The sequence below is a fragment of the Hemicordylus capensis genome, chromosome 1, assembly GCF_027244095.1.
Source record: "Hemicordylus capensis ecotype Gifberg chromosome 1, rHemCap1.1.pri, whole genome shotgun sequence".
Taxonomy (NCBI): domain Eukaryota; kingdom Metazoa; phylum Chordata; class Lepidosauria; order Squamata; family Cordylidae; genus Hemicordylus; species Hemicordylus capensis.
The window spans coordinates 386,030,917-386,050,070 of NC_069657.1; the positions used below are offsets into that span (position 1 = coordinate 386,030,917).

Here is a 19,154-nt window from a genome sequence, read left to right on the forward strand (position 1 = left end):
CATACCAAGTTTGACCACTGTTCCTTTTAGCTTTGTATCCTATATCTAGCCATGACTAATACTATTTGCTTTAAGAGACTTTTCAAAAAAATCATAAAGCAATTTCAGAGATAATCATAAAAAGTATTAAAGGGCTTCTGCACAATAGACCTACAGATGAATGAGAGGGAGCCTCGAATGTATGTACTCAGACATTTGACCAGTCAAAAAATATTTGGTTAATTGACCAGTCAATTAATCAAATAATGGTCAATTTAAAAAAAAAAACTTTATTATGAACAAAAATTATTTAAACATCAGCAGGTTTGATATTTAAGCTAATCATAAAAACACATAGATTGTTATTATAACAATTAGCTTTTAAAACATTGAAATGAATAATCATAATTTTTCACAGTGTTGGGTAGGGTTTCTATAAATGTGTCTGTGAATTATTCACTGAACAATTCTTTCCACAGCTACACTTTTCTAGACCCGAGTTCAATATTTCATGGAAGCTCAATGGTGTACACCATTGTGCACTAGAGAGGATACTCCCTAGTTAATGAAGCAAACAAGATAAAATCAGTGGAAGTCCTAGGCAGTAACCTGAAGTGCTACCTGTTCCACATGCAGGGCCAGCGAGACAGGCGGAGCTGCAGGGTCTCAATGTGTGGATGAGACGGTGGTGCCGGGAGGATGGGTTTAGATTTGTTAAGCACGAGGATACATTTTGGGGCAAGCAAGCTCATACAAAAGGGCTGGGCTCTACTTGAACCAAGATGGAACCAGACTGCTGGTGCTTAAAATCAAGAAGGTCACAGAACAGCTTTTAAAATGATGCTTGGGAGATTGCTGACAGGAACTGGGTGGTATCTGGTTCGGCCAGCAAAATCCCCTAAGGTGTAAGGGTGCACATGTTTCAGATAAACCAGAAGGGGACAGAGTAGAGCCAGGAGCTGAGCAGAGGGAAACACATGACATATATATATATATATATATATATATATATATATATATATCTCTCTCTCTCTCTCTCTCTCTCTCTCTCTCTCTCTCTCTCTCTCTCTCTCTCTCTCTCTCTCTCTCTCTCTAAACATAGATATAGTGGGTGTAATGGAAACCTGGTGGAACGGTGGGAAGCATTAGGATACTGTTGTTCCTGGGTATAAACACTATAGAAGGGACATGGAGGGGAGATGGGGGGGGGAGTAGCACTGTATATTAAAGAAGGGATAGATTCCAACAAGCTAGAAAACCTAGATGGACCAGAGGCCTCCACAAAATTATTATGGGTGACAATACCAGGACTGAAAGGAAATGTTCCTAGGGATGTGCAAGAGCCCTCCAGATCAAAACGCTTAGAGTTTTCATTCGGTGTTGGAGAAGCAAATCAAAGAGGTGTCAAAGAGGGCCAGGGCAGTACTAATGGGTAGCTTCAACTACCCACACATAAACTGGGTAAATTCACATTCAGGTAATGAAAGAGAGGCCAAATTTCTAGATAAGCTAAATGATTGTGCCTTAGAACAGTTACAGTAGTCACAGTTAGTCAACTGGAGAGATGGTGAACTTGGACTTAATCCTGAGTGGTGCCCAGGACCTGGTGCAAGATGTCAGAGTTGTAGAACCAATGGAGAGCAGTGACCATAGTGTGATCCAATTCCGCATATATGCAAGAGGGGAATTGGCAAGGAAGTCCAACACAAAGTCCGACAAAATGGCAAATGTGGTTCAATGTAAGCCAAATTAAAGTGATGCATGCATACTGGGGGGAAAAATTCCAACTTCACATATACGCTGATGGGAACTGAGCTGTCAGTGACTGACCAAGAGAGATCTTGGGGTTGTGGCGGAGAGGGTTCAATTAGGCTCAGTTCTGGAGAGGGTATATGTTCAGTATCCTCCACCATGAAGGCAGATGTGAAGAACTCATTCAGCTTCTCTACAGTCTCCTAATCCTCCCTAATAATCCCTTTCACACACTCATCATCTAAGGGGCCAACAGCCTCCTTGGCGGGTTTTCGACTTCTGATATATTTAAAGAAGTTTTTGTTATTCCCCTGGACATTTCTAGCTATATGCTCCTCAAGCTCTCTTTTTGCACCCCTTATTGTCTCATTGCATTTCTTTTGCCAGAGTTTATGTTCCTTCCTGTGCTCTTCATTTGGGCACAACTCTCATTTTCTGAAGGAAGTCTTCTTCCCTTTTATAGCTTCCCTGACTCTACTTGTTAGCCATGCTGGTGTCCTCCCAAACTTGTTGGTACCTTTTCTCCTTCTTAGTATACATTCCAACTGAGCTTCTAGTATTGTGGTTTTAAATAAATTCCATGCTTTCTGAAAAGCATCCTGACTGTCTCCTGACTTTCCCTTTCAATTTCCTTTCTACCAGTCTCCTCATTTTTGAGAAGTTTTTCCTCTTCTGAAGTCCAACATATCTTAAGAAGGTTATTGTAGAACTGGAAAAGGTGCAGAAGAGGGAAACCAAGATGATCAGGGGTCTGGAGCACCTTCCCTATGAGGCTAGGCTACAGCATCTGGGTCTCTTTACTTTGGAAAATAAGTGACTAAGAGGAGACATGATTGAGGTATATAAAATTGTGCATGGAGTGGAGAGGGTAGATAGAGACATGTTTTTCTCCCTTTCTCACAACACTAGAACTAGGGGTCACCCCATGAAATTGAAGGTCGGGAAATTTAGGACTGACAAGAGGAAGTACTTTTTCATGCAGCACATAATTAATCTATGGAATTCTTTGCCATGGGATGTGGTGATGGCCACCAGCTTGGACGGCTTTAAAATGCACTTAGACAAATTCATGGAGGAAAGGCCTATCAAAAGTTACTAGTCTGGTGGCTGTGAGCCACCTCCAGCCTCAGAGGCACAATGCCTTTCAATACCAGTTGCAGGGGAGCAACAGCAGGAGAGAGAGCATGCACATACCTCTTGCCTGTTGGCTGCCCAGAGGCATCTTGAGGGCCACAGGATGCTGGACTAGATGGGCCTTGGGTCTGATCCAGTAGGGCTGTTCTTATTGTTCTTATGACCCTTGCCCCTGATTGCAGGCGTTCAGAGATGCCTACAGTTATATCTGGTGACCTGTACGAGAAACCTTGCTGTGTATATTGCTAGGTTTTTCTCTGACTGTTGCAGGGCAAAGAAAGAAAGACTGCATACTCAGCAGTGCTTGTATTTCTCAAGCAAAGTTTCCCCAGTATATGCTGCACTATTTTGAAAAACTTCAGCTATATTTCCAAAGCAAAAGGGTCTAGCAGTTCAAGTGGAAAAAAAATCCCAAAGTCATGCTGATGAATACAAGCCTTCAGCTACACATCAAGTCATTAAGTAGGATAGGCATTCATTCATAATAATATTAGTCTAACCACATTTAACAGTGTAATCAAATGCATATCTATAACTTTCTACAGTGTGGAATTCAGTGCTGTACTAAAAGTGCATGCATTATCCTTTTGAAGTGCATCAAGGCAAGATAAAATGTAACTCCTAGCTCCAAGTGAGAAAGAGTACAGCTCTACAAATTTAATTTTAGATCACTGTATAATTAAGAACCAACACTATCAGGCAACTATCAACAAGTTACATGAGCAATGAACATGTTTAAATCACATCTATAACCTGTGTTATCTTGTAACATTTTTCACACCATGCCTCTTAGAAAGGGTAATTGTTAAAACTGAGATGTGCATTTTTAGTCTTGTAACATTTAGGTTCAAACATACTTTTCACTGACCCTACATTAATTATACCTCTGAGAGATACTAACAGTGCAATCCTATGCATTTTTACTCAGAAGTGAATCACATTAAGTCCAATGGGACTTATTCTCAAGTAAGTGTTGTAGGATTATAGCCCTACATTATTTTTATTAAACTGCATCCTCTTCTTAGATCATTCCCACAGTCTGATTCATTGGCTGATAATTGCATTCTATCTATCTATCTATCTATCTATCTATCTATCTATCTATCTATAAAATTCTCCTAAATGTACCTGTCGCTAATACCATGCGTGGCAGCTCTCATGAGAGTTTCCGAGCAGCTGCTCAGGGATAGCAAGGGGGACGGGAGAGAAACTGGCAGTGGCAGCTGGTCGACTGGAGCGAAAGCGCTGGCTGGTCGGTGAGGGAAAGCTCCAGGCTGGCCAACTGGCTGGCAGGTTGGGAAGCATGAGCCAGGCCAGCCAGTGAGAGAAAGAGCTGCCAGCGAGGAGGGAGGGAAAGTGCCGGCCAGGCTTGCAGGTGAGGAAGGGAAGCGAAGCAAAACACTGGCTAGGCTGGCCAGTGAGAGAAAGCGCTGCCGGGGGGGGGGGGAGGGAGGGAAGTGCCAGCCATGCTGGCCAGCAAGGGAAGGTGCCACCAGAGGGAAAGCGGCCTGGGAGGAGAATGGACTGAAGCTGAAGGTGGGGTGGAGAACAGACTGGGGCGGAAGTGGGGGATGAACTAGAGGCGCTGGATCAGCTAGTATTTTATGTTTCTTAAAATGCCTGAATGCTACTTTGGGGGCCCTTGGACTGAAAAATCACCTATAAAATTTAAAATGAAAAAGAAAAAAGAAAAAATTGGTGATTAGACCCCTAGCTCAAGTATTTGCCTTTGAAAGTAATCCTTATGTTGCTGACAATATAGCTGCCATTCCATTCTGTTTTGTGTAACTTGAAATCTTAGGTAGTCCAATAAGGGATTTATCCCCTTACCTGTTCCTTGCCTCTCATTTTCTGCCCTGCACAGCAGTAACTAAACTAAAGAATTCACTGCTAATGGCAGGTGGTACTGCTATAAATAAACTATTGAAATAATTTTTCAGGTAGGTATAATTGGCAATTCAAATAACATGTATGCATGATAAAGTACTATAGCTGGTAACACTGTGCAGGCACTACAGAGGACGAGGAAGAGGTTTTCCCTGATTTCCCCTTCCCAATGAAGCCACTGTATCTCCTGAGAATATGTCCCTGAGGATCATTTGACTCTCAAGGACATATTTGGGGGGGCATGGTGGGCTTCAGAGGGACTGGCAAAAATCACCCATTCCTCAAACTGCTAGTGCTGTATTAGTCTGACCCGAAACATTATATTATTATGTTGCATAATATCCCGGATGTGCATATGTTATCTGAGCCTGTGGCTGACCATGGTGATAGAACAAAAATTAGCAAAGGGGGGGGACACCAGGCATCTCTCCCCTAACTTGGGTCTTCGTGTGTGTAATTTATTTTTTCGGTTTTCTAGGGGTTTTTTGGGGGTGGGGGCACACTGGTACTCAGTCCCACCTCCTTTTTATCCCACCCTAAAGCTTCAAGAGTTTATGTTCAGAAGCAGGGCTCTTCAGTTTTGTGTAAATGTTACAGAATGGGTGAAGGCACATTTCTTTGGTCAATTCTTAGTGTGTTTATCTGAAGTTCCAGAGTGTTCCTATGGAGTTGGGGAGTTGTGAGAACATTCCCTCAAAACTTGCCCACTGGCACTTAGGAGGTCAGTACTTCATAGTACCGAGAGATTAACTGTGTCAAACTCCTTCCTCTTCAAAAACAGAACAGAATATCATGGGCATCCACAGGGGGGCAAGGGCCAAGTTGCCTTCCCTTGATCCAGTCAATATTGGGGAGAGGTGCACACCTTCCCATTTCCTGATCCTTAGCAGTCAGCACTCATTCAGTGCTGATGTTGAGCTTTTTTCCCTCTGAGTCAGCACTGAATGAAATGCTTTGGGGTGTGCAATTCGGGTTTTCGGGTGATTCGGCTCGGACCCGAGCCGAATCACCCCTGTTCTGTTTTGTGCCCGAATCTGGGTCACCCGAATCACCCTTGATTCGGTTCGGATTCGGATTTAATCCGAATCTGAATCGATTCGGGGGGTAAAGAGGGGCCCAGGGGCAAAATTTTGGGGTGGGGTGGTAGTGCCCAATGGGTAGAGTCTACCACCCCAATTTCAGGGGGATTGGGCAAAGTCCTGATTTTTGGTGAATTTTTAAAGTTTTAGTGACTTTGGGGCAGTTCGGGGGCATAGCATGGGATCTGGGCAAAACTTCTGAGGTGTGAATTCTCATTCTATCATAGCAAATGAGATTTTTTTTCAATTAAACAACTCTCATGACCCCACTTTCACTTTTTCACACTTTCCTTTACTATGAATAATATGAGGAAGTAATCAATTTAGCACACTTCACCTTATGAAGACAAACCTCATAAAAATAAATTCACCAAAATTCACCCCCTGCCCAATCACTCTTAAATTGGGCATGGGTGGTAGCCTCCACCCATTAGACACTATCTACCAGCCCACCCCACTCCTTTGGGGCAGATCCACTTTCTGCCCCCAATCTGCCCCAAAGACACCCAAACTTCAAAAATTCTCAAAAAATCAGCCCTCTGCCCAATCCCCCTGAAATTGGGGTAGTAGCCTCCACCCATGAGGCACTACCACCCCACCCCACTATTTTGGGGCAGATCCACTTTCTGCCCCCAAACTGCCCTAAAGTCACTAAAACTTCAAAAATTCTCAAAAAATCACCCCTTTGTCCAAACACCCTGAAATTGGGGTGGTAGCCTCCACCCATGAGGCACTACCACCCCACCCCACTATTCTGCCCCAGGTCCCACTTTCTGCCCCAATATGCCCCAATATGCCCCAAAGACATGAAAATTTCAGAAATTTACCAAAAATCAGCCCTTTGCCCAATCCCCCTGAAATTGGGGTGGTAGCCTGCACCCATTATGCACTACCACCCCACCCCACTCCTTTTGCCCAGATCCCATGCTATGCCCCCGAACTGCCTCAAAGTCACTAAAACTTTAAAAAATCGCCAAAAATCAGCCATGAACCGAATCACCCGAATTTTTTGGGTCTGAAATTCGGGTGATTCGGCTCGTGCCCGAAAAATATCGGGGGACATCAGGGGTGATTCGGTTCAACCCCGAATCACCCGAAATTGTTCATTTCGGGCACAGATCGTTCTGTGCCCGAAATTTTTTGCACATCCCTAGAAATGCTGACTGCCAAGGATCAGGAAAGGGGTGGAGATGCCCCTCTTCCCCATAGTGGCTAATGCCTCCTTGCAGCTGATGCAGATGCAGGAGGTGTGTTTAGGGGGAGTTACAATGGCATAGGGGCCTAGGGGCCACTAGTGGGAGCTTGCCCCGCTGGAAAAGGTCCTGCGGACACCCATGACAGGGTTACCAGACTGCTGAGGGAGCCATAGAGTTTCTTTATTTTCTTCTGTGGAGACTTGGACAGATTTTCCCCTCAGAAGCAGAAGGGCTTTTGACTGTCTTGAGGGAGTATTCTTCAAACTGAACAACATCCTGCTCTTTTTGCTGAAGCCCCCCTCCTCAGCCAAGATGTTCCATTAGCTTCGCCCACCTTTTAACTGTCTGAGTTCATGAATATTCTGCTCCATTGACAGCCTCCTTACTTTTCCCACTTCAGGTTTTTGTGAAACCAATATATCTTGGGATCACCCTGAGTCTGTTGATGCTTCCCACTTGCTCACGGGTGCTCTGGGTCTTCATCCAAAGAATCAACACTTCCAGCTCTTTTGAAAATAGATATAAGGTTTCCATATATGCTTTAAAGGTCTTTATTTTATCTTCCTCAATTTTTGTGACACTTTCTTTGCAACTTATGTTTTCAATGTAACCTGCACAACTATGCCAGGCAGCAACTATCTTGAGGCTGCTCTCCATGACTCAAGACTAATGTCTTTATCAGCTTTGTTCTTCTTGGCCCCGATCACTTTTCTTCTCTTCACTTGTCCCCAAGAACAGTGTTAAGAGGATCCCCCTCCTAGGCTAAGAGCTGGTTACCATAGCAACTCCATACATTCTGAAACTTCAAATACTGCATGAGTTTGGTTCCTGAAGGAATTACTAGAAAGGCAGTAATAGAACTGAAATGGAGGTAAGTAAGCTAAGGTAATAAAGGCTATAGGAGAACAAGTATGTTGCGTGATGTCTTGCTTCCCGAACACAATTCCAAAACAAAAATGACACTTCTGTTCCATAAAAGCAGTTTTATTAAACCCTGTAGAAAAAAGCTACCCAATCTTCTTATGCTGGGATATTTTATCTTGCAGTTCTGTCTGGCAACAATAGCAAAAGATAAAAACAGTTCTAGACAATATCTCATAACTTATTTCTATAAAGTGGCCTAAGAAACCTAAGAGTCCAATTAGTGTGTTATCTTGCAACACAAACATATTACCAAAACTGAATTCCAAATATATTTGAGCAATAATTTTTTAAATGATTTTTACCATATAATTTAATGATATTTTTATTCATTTATGGAATTTTAGTCTCTCTCAACCATAAGAAATGAGGTGGTCTACAGTATAAAAATGCAGAATAAGTGCCTAATCCAGCTAAATGAAACATATACTAAAATCTCATCCCCACTCAGGGAGAATTGAATAAGGGGACACAAATGCCCCTGGACCTGTGTGTGTGTGTGTGTGTGTGTGTGTGTGTGTGTGTGCGCCTGCTGACTGGGAAATAGCTCATTATTTGCTCTCCCCTCTCACCTCCCTGACTGATTGGCAAGCAGCTCCTGATTGGAGTATGGGCAATGTGTGATATTTTTTTTTTCATAAAAGCAAAAGAAAGGGCTTGGCAAGAATATGTTTGTTTTCACCATGACTGTACCTGTATATCTGTGTCTTTTCTGCAGCAAGAATGCAGGGGTGGGGAGAAGAAGAATGCAAGGCCCAGGAGCCTATGCCCATCTTTTTACTTGTTGTCCCAGGACACACTTCAGCCTTGCTATGCCCCTATTCCCACTTAAAATGGTAGAAAATGGTCTCAGGTTCTCTGCCCCTACACCACTAGGAGGACAGATTTAATTTGAAACAGAACAATAATACTATTTCATTTTCTTTGAATACATTAATGAAGAAACTGTTTATATAATTTTCTGTGAACTAGATTTAACTTACATACAAAAGTATAGCAGTTTCTCAGGTCTGGTGTTCACACAGAAACTTGCACATGTTGGTATTTCCCCTTCTCTGACTGTAAAAAGTCAAATGTAGACAACTAGCATAAAACCCAAGTCTTTCATTATGTGCCGATATAAAAGAGGTGTCTTACAATATCCTGTCCAGATGTACATGACCCATGCCCCATCCCTTGGTCAAACTTTTAAATGAGAATAGAAGCAGGTTTATATCAGAGAGTGTAAGCAAAATGGCAATTTTCCACATGTGGTGAGAATATGAAATTGTACAAAACATTTGACTTAAGATTGTTACACATCCTCCAGCTCAATTTCCCTCAGTGGAGAGAAGTTCTGAGGGTGTAACACAATTCAGTTTCTGGTTTCGGATAGAGAAGAGATGGCTAAAGATTTACAGAGTCTTTGTAGTATTTAATTTATTTATACAAATATACAAGCTTAGCATTGGATGGAGTGGAAGGTACAGAGGTACATTTAGGTAATTTTGGACCCTGGATCTAATGAACGTACACGGGTCTCCCTGCAAAATAAGCATCCTCTCCATATATACAGGTGGCCCTCTTTATTTGCAGGGGTTCCATTCTCTCCTATAACAATGAGTATGCCAACCATGAATAAAGTAACCTTACCCCATGTGAATCTAGGGGTTAGGTTCCTTTTTAAAAAATGCCTGGGAAGTGGGGTGAAATATGAGCAGAAATGTACAGTACCTTGCTCTCCAGGGCTCCAGAAATGCCACTGAAAACCCCCCAAATTAGCTGGATTTGGGGTGAATATTCTTCAAAAAAAATTATATTTTTAAAAAGAGAGTCTCAAAATGGCTCTGTGCTGTAAAATGGAGGCCGGGCCCGGTAGTGACACTGGAAGTCATCTCTGGGTCATTTCTGGCCATTCAGCAACCAAGAATAGGCACACTTTAGCCTATTTTTGTGCCACAGATAAAGAACCTGAATCTCTAAGACCCGTCTGCAGATACACAAAACAGGACTGCAGATAATGAGGGCCACCTGTATACATTTCACCACAAACCCAGAGGTCTGAGCCACAGTGCATTTGTGTGTGTGTGTGTGTGTGTGTGTGTGTAAGCCTACACAACCCTCAAAGGATCCATACATCTTGATCATTCACCATAAACCCCACAGATCTGGGCCAGAGTGGATTTGCCAAAAAAGAAAAAAGACTACACAAGCCCCAGTGGATTCACATAGCCTCTTGATCATTCTTAAACTATCTGGGACACAACACATGCCCCTGCAGTGTTCCCTCTAACAGGGTTCCCAGATGTTGCTGACTACAACACCCAGCATCCCCAGCTACAATAGCCTTTGTTTGGGGATTATGGGAGTTGTAGTCAACAACATCTGGGAATCCCTTAGAGGGAACACTGGTCCCTTGCTCCACAGTACAAAACCAACTTGGACATATAGTGCATTCGAAAGGGGGTTGGATTAAAACCATAACACATGCTTCACAGTTCTCATGCAGACCTTTTGGATCACAAACAAACTTGAACATAGTGAATTTGTTAAAAAAAAAGTTGTTTGTTTATTCAGATGTAACAGTTCCATTTTCAGTAGATGTGAAGTACTCTATGGATAGTGATTACTCATTCTGGCAGCTTTACTGCAGTAGGGATGGAAATAATTAAAAATCACATTTTATGTCAATTTCCTTGACAAAAAACCCAGCCAACGTGGACTACATGTGTGCCCAATTTCAGAACTCTAAGCCCAGCCATTCTGGAAATGTAAAGATTTGGGCAAAGGTCAGGGGCATGTTGCTCTTTTTTTTCTTAAGACAAAGGGTAGATGGGAATGATGGTCCAAGGAGGGGCCTTCAGTTCCAGAAGGTTTTGTAATTTTCTGCCATGAAACAAGCCACTTATAGGACTTTGTCTTTTTTGAAGTTATTTTAATTTCAAAAAATCATTAAAAATAAATGAATTGATTGGTCCACTTCAAAATCAGTACACAGACCTGCTAACCTCTCCTGCACCTGAGCCCAATTTCAGTACTCTAGGACAAGCAATTTTACAAAAATAAAAAGGGGGTGGTGTTTACCCTTTTTATGAAGGCAATGGGCAGATTCCTACACATGAGGGTGGAATGATGGTGGGGGGGGGGGGGCGCCTTCAGTTCCAGAAGTTTTTGTAATTTCATGCCATGAAACAAGCTACTTGTAGGACATTTTCAAAGTTGTTGTTTTTAAATTTAAAAAGCATGCTAACTGAACAAAAGACATACCTTTTAAAAGTGGTGATTCTCTTTATTGAGCAGGGGGCGAGCAACTGGCCCTATTCAACCCCAGGACAGCACCCCTCCAGTGGCTGTTGCTGGTTTCTGTCTTATTTTTATATTGTGAGCCATTTGGGGACAGGGAACCGTGTGTGTGTGTGTGTGTGTGTGTGTGTGTGTGTGTGTGTGTAAATTGCACTGGAAATTTTTGTTGAAAGCAGTATATAAATATTCATTGTAATCATAATTAAAAATCAGTGAATTGATCTGCTTCATAATCAATACATGGAGTCCAGATAACCTGTCCAACATCTGCATCACATTTCAGAACTCTAGGCCAAGCCATTCTGGAAAATAAAAAGCCCCTCTTTTTCCTTGAGGAAGATCATGGGTCCCTCTAGGAGAGTTGGCACATGGATCTGGGCCTCCAGGTCTGTGCCTTATAGTGCTTCTGGGAAGGTAGCAGAGCACTGCTGTAAATCAGCAACAGATTACAGGCACACCCTGAGTTACAACCACCCATACTTACCCCCCCCCCAAAAAACCCCCTTTAAAACGTTCCCAACTTGCAACCTGCACATACAAACAAGTCATCACTCATGCAAACTATATGCATTCCGAGTTATGAATTTATGACGTACAAACTTACACTTGTGATTTCATCCCCTTGCTTAGTTTTATGGTTTACTTTTACCATATGTTCATCATATCATGTCTTATTAATCATTGGTCTATAACTTGCTTTGTTTACATGTATGGCACTGATTTCTGCCTATTTTATGATGATGATGATGATGATGATGATGATTACATTTATATCCCGCTCTTCCTCCAAGGAGCCCAGAGCGGTGTACTACATACTTGAGTTTCTCTTTCACAACAACCCTGTGAAGTAGGTTAGGCTGAGAGAGAAGTGACTGGCCCAGAGTCACCCAGCTAGTTTTATGGCTGAATGGGGATTTGAACTCGGGTCTCCCCGGTCGTAGTCCAGCACTCTAACCACTACACCACGCTGGCTCTCACATTTTCTACATTTTGATCATTTTGTTTTTCCTAGCAAATGAAAAAATGTTTTAACATTTAAGCTATGTTGTATCTTTTAAAAATAGCTTAATAAATAGTAGTCTATATGAAAAGAAAAATCACTCAAAGTAATTCCATAGTAAGATAGTTTATATGAGTATAGGTATTTAGGAGAGCTTACCATGAGCTTTCCCAGACAACAGGCTTTACCGTGGGTTTTCTGCAAGGCTTTACTGCGAGTCTGAAGTTGAACACTGATGCAAAAAGGGGATTTTTTTTACCCTGGGTATAAATTGGGCTGCACTCTAACGCCCAATGAAAAACCCGAATTGTGTGTGAAGTGCTCTCCAATAGCTTGCAGGGACTTCAAGGTAAATTTGGCTGATATGTGAACCCACGCCTCCATTATGGAGGAGATGTGAACTAAAAGCCAGGTGTGAAAAAGCCATATGCCTGGAACTATGCTTAATATAAAAGCTCAGTATTAAAGATTGAGATGTGGAGATGTATTATCTTGTAGTAAGCAAGGTAATGACAGAAGTCACTTGGCAGGGAGTAACTGTTTTAATAAGGTCCCTCAAAATAAATCTATAGTTGCCAAAAAGTCAGCCCTCTTCCATAAGATGTCTCTCAGGTTTCTGCCTATTGTCTTCATGCTAGGTCTTCCAAAACTTTCCTGGGTCTCTGCCTTCATCTCAGTTCTGGCTGCTTGAAACTGCTGTTACTTTTCACAGACACCTCTGTGAAAAGTGAGGGAGGAAGAGAGACAGGATTCTTCAGCCCCTCCCCTTCCCTCAGAATGGGAATACAGTCAGAACCATTTAACCCCACATTTCAGGGACAGGAAATGATCTTCATCTCAGCCATTAAGGAATATTAGCATTCCTTTGTCAGATGCACTTAGGGCAAAAGCTACAGGAAAAGGCCATTCACAGTCCTCAGACCCACATTCTGCACCAATATATTAGATCTAATTGGTTGTATCACATATGTCTCCCCCTTTTTAAGGGCCTGCCTCTCTTTTGATGCATATGGACATGGATGGGATGATACTAAGTCATGATTTCCCCTTGCTTCATATTTACTGTTGACAGCTAAGACAGAGTTAACTAAAAAGTGGAATTCCTTCCAGCCCATCCTCATTCTTCAGTAGTTTGGCAAAGTGTGGAATTTTCTCATTGCTGAGAAAATTATACATAAAATAAAAATTAGTATGCCCAAAGATAAACCTGAGACCTTTTTACTTACATGAAGTTCATTCACTGAGTATATCAGAGATCTTGATAGATCAGGAGCACAGACCCAAAATACAAAACTCTTATATACAGTAAATGCATACATTAAATCAGGCATCCCCAAACTGCGGCCTTCCAGATGTTGCTGAACTACAACTCCCAGCATCCCTAGACACAATTTTTTGTGGCTGGGTATGCTGGGAGTTGTAGTTCAGCAACATCTGGAGGGCCACAGTTTGGGGATGCCTGCATTAAATCTTGTTATTTCAGCCCCTTGCTTAGTTCTGTGGTTTACTTTTACCTTGTGTTCATCACATCATATCTTATTAATAATTGGTCTACAACTTGCTTTATTTACATGTATGACACTGATTTCTGCTTATTTTAATTTTAATCATTTTGTTTTTCTTAACAAAAGAAAACATGTTTTAACATTTAAGATATGTTGTGTATTTAAAAAAAAATAAACCTAGTTATAAATAGTGTTCTACATGAAAAGGAAAATCACTCAGAGTAGTCCCATTGAAACTGAAAGGATGAGTTCCACGTTTCCGAACTTGTCCTTTTAATTTCAATGGAACTACTTTAAGTGTCCTCATAATGTGAGCCAGTTTTTTTACACACACACGCGCGCGCGCACACACACACACACACACACACACAAAGTGTACCACATAAAATGTGAACCATTCTATAATCTATGGACCAGTTATTATAAAATTATTGCTTCTGAGCATGTTTTTGAATGAATGATTCTTGGGAAGGTACAGATTAAAATATCTACACGGCTGACTGTTGTTCACATGTATGTGTACTGCCATACCAGGTTGGCCAGCTGTATACTGTATATTCAGCACAGCTGATATCTCTGTGCCTATACAACTCACTCCTCACCCTTTTGCTACACTCACTTTAATACTGAGATTAGATTGTCTCTTGACTTCCTATCTCTCGTAACACCATTTAGTTAAACTTACCAAACATTATATGATAATCATAAGAACATAGTTCAAATTAATTTGCAATCTCCTCATTATTAAAATAACAAAATAAAATGCTTAATATTGGATTCTGATGGTTTCATTTTCACACATTTTCTGTATGTGAGAGAGACATCATTCATGCCCTTTCTTTATTGATATGGTTCTCCATATTACTGCTGGCTGTGTTCTAGATTCTCCATCATTTGACATAGTATCACACACTTGGCCTTTTCTTGGTATCAAAAAGAATTATGCATTAACATTACTGTGTTAACCATTATATTTTATTTAACATAATTTATTTTGCTTAGAGGAATACATAGAACAATGACTTAACATTAGAGGGGAAATCACTTGGGTAAAACAGTCCAATCCTGCTGTGTTGGGGGAAATGGGGACCAAAAAATTCAAATCCTTAAGCAAAGTTAGGCTTATTAAACACTGAACATAATCATTCTTCATTTGGAATGAAGGGCTTAGCTTCTGCCAAAACAACATGCCAGAGTACCAACAGCTTTTTTTAGTCTTGCTATTGATTTTCTTGCTAATGCTATATGCTACAAATCTGACTTTTGAATCCAATTGTACTTTGGCATATACAAGCTGGGGCAGAATTTCTTCAGGCATCACATTCCTGAATGTGTGTGTGAGGGTGTGCGCGTGCGCACCATGCACACGCGCGCACACACACACACGTATTCAGAGGCAAACATTCCTTACCTGATATATTTAATCGAGTGGTTTGCATGAAACATTCTGCACACTTTTTAAAAAGGTGCTACATATTTTTTTCTTTCATGCATATTACCAAGAGAATATCCCACTGTCAAATAGGAAGATATTAGTGCTTTCCACTAAAGGTTTACTTAATTCTCTTTCTTTTTCTTTGGAGTCTTTTTCATTCTCCTGTTATACTCTTACTCAGATAAATGAAGGGTTAAGTTCTCATACAAGAGACTGGCCTCATTGCATATTTAATTAATAAATCCTATGTTTTGTTCTCTCAGGGTGGATCCAAATGCTTACAATGAAGGCTGTTCAATCTCCTGTCTGTAGTATAACACCTAAGCATCTGAAAATGATTTTTTTTAACAGCAGGCAAACATTTAACAGCAAATGTGAAACACACTTGTACTGTTAACAGACTTATATTTTATACATCCTAAGCTGTGTTTTTCTACTTATTAGGATACTTTGCTTTAATTCTTAAGCATACTACAGTGGCACACATATATAAACACACTCACTCAGTCATACATAAGGTAACAATCAATATATTTTGTTTACATTTGAATGTATGAAACTATACCTTACTGTGCTGCTGAAAATGCTAAAGCACTTGTCCTTCTGTACTACCAAAACTAACAGCAAACATTCTCCTTTTAGTAAGCAATTTTCTAATCAAAAAGGCTTTTGCTAAACTGTACATTATCAGTGCCAAAGATATTTATCACCAACTTGCCTTTCCCTTCCAGAAAAATGTTGATAGTGCTATTGTTAGCCACTTGCAGTTCGGTTTAAATAATTACACTCTGCTATTTTCACCAGCAGGTTCTATTACACATCATTTTCCATTCCAAGCAGCATCTTCCTTAATCTGGTAAAAACCAAAAAGCTTCTTACCATTCTGATCCAATAGAGTCCAGCAGTGCCAAAGGATCTGTGGCTGTATTGCTGCTTACAGGAACCACCGGGGGCTTTAGAGGCAAGCCTCCAAGCCTGTGTTATGTGTGGAAACAGTATCACCACTGCTTACATTTCAGTCACTCAATTGCTAGCCTTGATGCTTTAGAAATCATCAGCCAATCCAGAGAAGAAAAAGGTGTGCAATAAGAAATCTTGGAATGATCATACAGCATAATTTAAAAAATAGAGACATGTGTCTAGGCTTCATTTTTTTATTCATAGGTAGTAGAAAATAAAATGCTTCTCTTTATCCAAAAGCATCTCACACATATTTGAAGCTGTTTCTGTGGATAGACTAAAAACAGCCATTATGCAGATGGGCAGTCTGCCAGATTACACACATAGGTCTGCCAAGCTACCTGCCTTGCAATACCCTCTGATTCCAAACACGGGCTTGTCCTAAGTCCCCAGTGCCTCTAACTAAGCCAAAGAATGGGATGGCTTGTGCTGCAGGCAAAATGTGCATCTACATGTTAGCAGGAGGTCATTCCCTTTTCCTTGCAATGTGTTTCTGTATATATATAAAAAAATTCTCAGGACAAATGCAAGCAATTAGATGACTCAGAAACTTAAGGGAATAATAAATGATCTGAATACCAAATTGCTTTGGATGTAATACTTTGCTTTTGCTATGAGACAGTGTGCTAGCTGGACAAAAGCCAAATGGCTTTATGACCTTAAATCAAAGTAGGTAGAATTTTGGGGTTGTTTTTTTAATAAATCCTAAAGAAAGTGACTTGTTTTAGCTCTTTTCAGCCAACAATGAACCAAGTATTCTGAATGCACAGTAGAGTAGAAGTTCACTCTTCTTACAGTAGAGTAGACATTGACATTCACTCTCCCTGGACTCACTCCATCTCAGAATTGGCTGAAAATAGGATGCAATATATATACACAATTTTCATAAGCCAATTTTAATAAATGTTATAGATCATGATCTTTACCTCAGGACCTCTGTGCAACTAAGACCCCCATTCAGCCATGATACTTGCTGGGTGACTCCGAGCCCGTCACTTCTCTCTCAGACTAAGCTACTTCACAGGGTTGTTGTGAGGAGAAACTTAAGTATGTAATACACCGCTCTGGGCTACTTGAAGGAAGAGCAGGATATAAATGTAAATAATAATAATAATAATAATAATAATAATAATAATAATAATAATAATAATAATACCCCCCCAGTCAGGGGCATATCTAGGGTAGGGCAGGCAGGGCACGTGCCCTGGGCGCCACTTGAAGGGGGGCGCCATTTTGTAAAATTAAAAAAATTACAAAAAAGGCTGCCGAAAACAAAATGTCCACTGCGCATGGTCAAATGGCCTCTGTGAGGCCCTAGGTCATGCCAGGCTTTGCAGAGGCCATCTGAGCATGCACGGTGGCCATTTTGTTTTCAGCGACCTTTAAAATATATATATATTATTTTTTAAAACGGCCACCGCACATGCTCAACTGGTCCCTGCGAGGCCCTAGAGGCCAGCGGGGGGAGGGGGAACCTTTGCAGACACCCCCCCAACAGCCTTTAGGAAGCCCCCTGAAGAGGCTACAGGTTAAAAAAAATTATTTATTTTATATATATATATATATATATATATATGAATGACACTGTACACATATTCAGATTGACACTATGTACAGAGAATCAGGGCTTGTGAATACTGAGCTGAAGCTAATGAGCTAGAATTGTATTCATTTGCTCTTACTTTGCTTCTTGTGATAAGCGAGTTAAATGTGATGTCTTAACAATATGGCTATTAATGGTGAGTTTGTCTTTGAATCCATGTAAAATCCTTAGTATTAACGCCCACTGGGAGTTTCTTGCTCTCTTTCTCTCATTTTAACTGTCTTTCTGAAAGACTAGAATATATTCCAAGCAGTGACACAGTTTACTCTGCATATCCTTTAATTATTTTCCAGAGTATCTGGGAAAAGTCCAATTCTCCATTTAATTTTAAAACTTATGTAATAGTGATGCTACAATGCATAGTAGAGAATTAGACAGGAACTTCTGTTTAGTTTTCCAAGTACACCTCCACATGTTATTTGGGTATTTCATGAGCCCCAGCATACCGAAATCTGAAGTTTCCCAGCATTTTTTGGTCTGGCTATGTCCACTGCTAAATGGTTTTTGAAATATTAAAAGATTAACGAGCTTGACTTGTATTTTTCAGCTGATATTATTGTAAAGTTATCTGAAAGATGGGTGTCAGATGTTTGGGCAGGGGGCGCAATTTCAGTGCTTGCCCTAGACACTATTTTTCCTAGATACGCCTCTGCCCCCAGTGAGGCACTGCCTTGGCGTGGTTGTGGGGCTTGCGTGCCCTGAGGAAGGTGAGAGCTATGCCAGAAGTCCAACCATACTGGACAGGTCTCACCAGAGGAGACAGACAAAGAGTGCCTCTCCCATCAACAATATGGTGAGATGTAACTTTAATAAATCTATACCGGATCAGTCATCGCCCGGGTCAACAAGGACAGCGCCAGGTGCTGGAGTCCCTGGATATCGGGTGGCAAGTGGGCAACAGGACTCAGGATCTCCAGTTGAGCAACCAGTGCTGAAGACAGCAAAGTTACTGGAAGAAACGTCGCTTAACCGAAAAAAATATACGAAAAATGTCAACAAGGAAATAATGATCTGCTATTACAAGTCTAGTCCAACTAGAAGAGGTTATTTAAAAAGAATGTACCAAATTTGGAAAGAGAAGCATCCAGATACAGAAATAACAGAACAAAGGCTAGCAGACCAGAGAAGATTCATAATAAGAAATAAAGTATTCACAGGAGTTGAGCTGGAAGAACTGCAAAGAGCAACACAGGCTCAAGATATGGAAGAAGAATTACCACCAACTGAAGCAGTTGCTCAGGCGCAGATGGAAGAGGTGTTGGAAATAGAGGATACCACCGTTGCTGAACTGTTTCAAAATCAAAACCAGGCAACCTCCCCTTTGCCTTCACCTCAAAAACCCAAATGCCGTTTAACCGAAAAGCAACAAGAACTAAAGCAAAAAATAACTGAGCACATGAACCAAACAACCACCAAGGTTC

The 19,154-nt window shown here is 41.1% G+C and overlaps 1 protein-coding gene across 5 annotated transcripts in view; it reads right to left on the bottom strand.

Moving 5' to 3' along the window:
- The window catches only part of PLD5 (phospholipase D family member 5), a 208,248-nt gene that overhangs the window by 131,885 nt on the left and 57,209 nt on the right, over window positions 1–19,154 (bottom strand). The window contains exon 1 of one of the 5 annotated variants that reach the window (XM_053301472.1): window positions 16,050–16,166. The exons of the other annotated variants lie outside the window; for them this stretch is intronic. Coding sequence (XP_053157447.1) covers window positions 16,050–16,052 — 3 coding nt within the window. The 5' untranslated portion in view covers window positions 16,053–16,166. Of the gene's footprint in view, window positions 1–16,049; window positions 16,167–19,154 lie in introns of those variants that run through there. 5 annotated transcript variants of the gene reach the window in all.